Source organism: Buceros rhinoceros, unplaced genomic scaffold, assembly GCF_000710305.1.
Source record: "Buceros rhinoceros silvestris isolate BGI_N320 unplaced genomic scaffold, ASM71030v1 scaffold18373, whole genome shotgun sequence".
Lineage (NCBI taxonomy): Eukaryota > Metazoa > Chordata > Aves > Bucerotiformes > Bucerotidae > Buceros > Buceros rhinoceros.
Genome location: NW_010403533.1, coordinates 28,902 through 29,501, shown reverse-complemented (window position 1 = coordinate 29,501; position 600 = coordinate 28,902). Strand labels below are relative to the sequence as shown.

The 600-nt window shown below is 43.8% G+C and overlaps 1 protein-coding gene across 1 annotated transcript in view; it reads left to right on the top strand.

The window, feature by feature from the left end:
* The window catches only part of CNKSR2 (connector enhancer of kinase suppressor of Ras 2), a gene marked incomplete at its 3' end in the record, with an annotated part of 55,021 nt that overhangs the window by 53,912 nt on the left and 509 nt on the right, over positions 1-600 (top strand). Inside the window, exon 13 of the mRNA XM_010133055.1 lies at positions 472-589. Coding sequence (XP_010131357.1) covers positions 472-589 — 118 coding nt within the window. The remainder of the gene's footprint in view (positions 1-471; positions 590-600) is intronic.

Below are 600 nucleotides of genomic sequence, written 5' to 3'. Positions count from 1 at the left end.
AAAGAGTGTTCAGGATGTTTAATTTGAATGCAATACTTTATCTTCCAAAATCATAGATCTTTGAACTGCACTGAATCACTGCAAACGTGATCCCAAAGAAATTTTTAGCAAGATAGGACGACAAAAGGGATTTGAACAGCATTTTAAAGACTTTTAAGGGACCATACACATCTCTTCTATGTCTTTCATAGTGCCATATTCCTCCAAATTTTCTGCAAATAATTGTGTTGACATATTTTATAGACTAAGAGACATAATAAAGATACTTATTATGAATAAGTGTCAGTGTTTGACCGCAGGAGCAGTATGTGTACATATCAGCAGGCCTTAAAGTTAAGGTCAAGGCAGGTTAATCAAGTACGTTTGTGCCTTTGAACTGGGTGCCATCTTGCCAGCAGTGACAATGAGAAGTACGTGATTATTACTGGAAGTAGGTTTTGGTCTGCAGTAATCTCTCCATTGCTGACGTAGATGAGCTGCGCAAGCCCTTATGTGGAGCCAAAACACAGCCGACTCTCGTCCACGGAGACCTCCCAGTCGCAGTCGTCACACGAGGAGTTTCGCCCGGAGGCGGCGGGGGGCGGCGCGCGGCGCCACCGC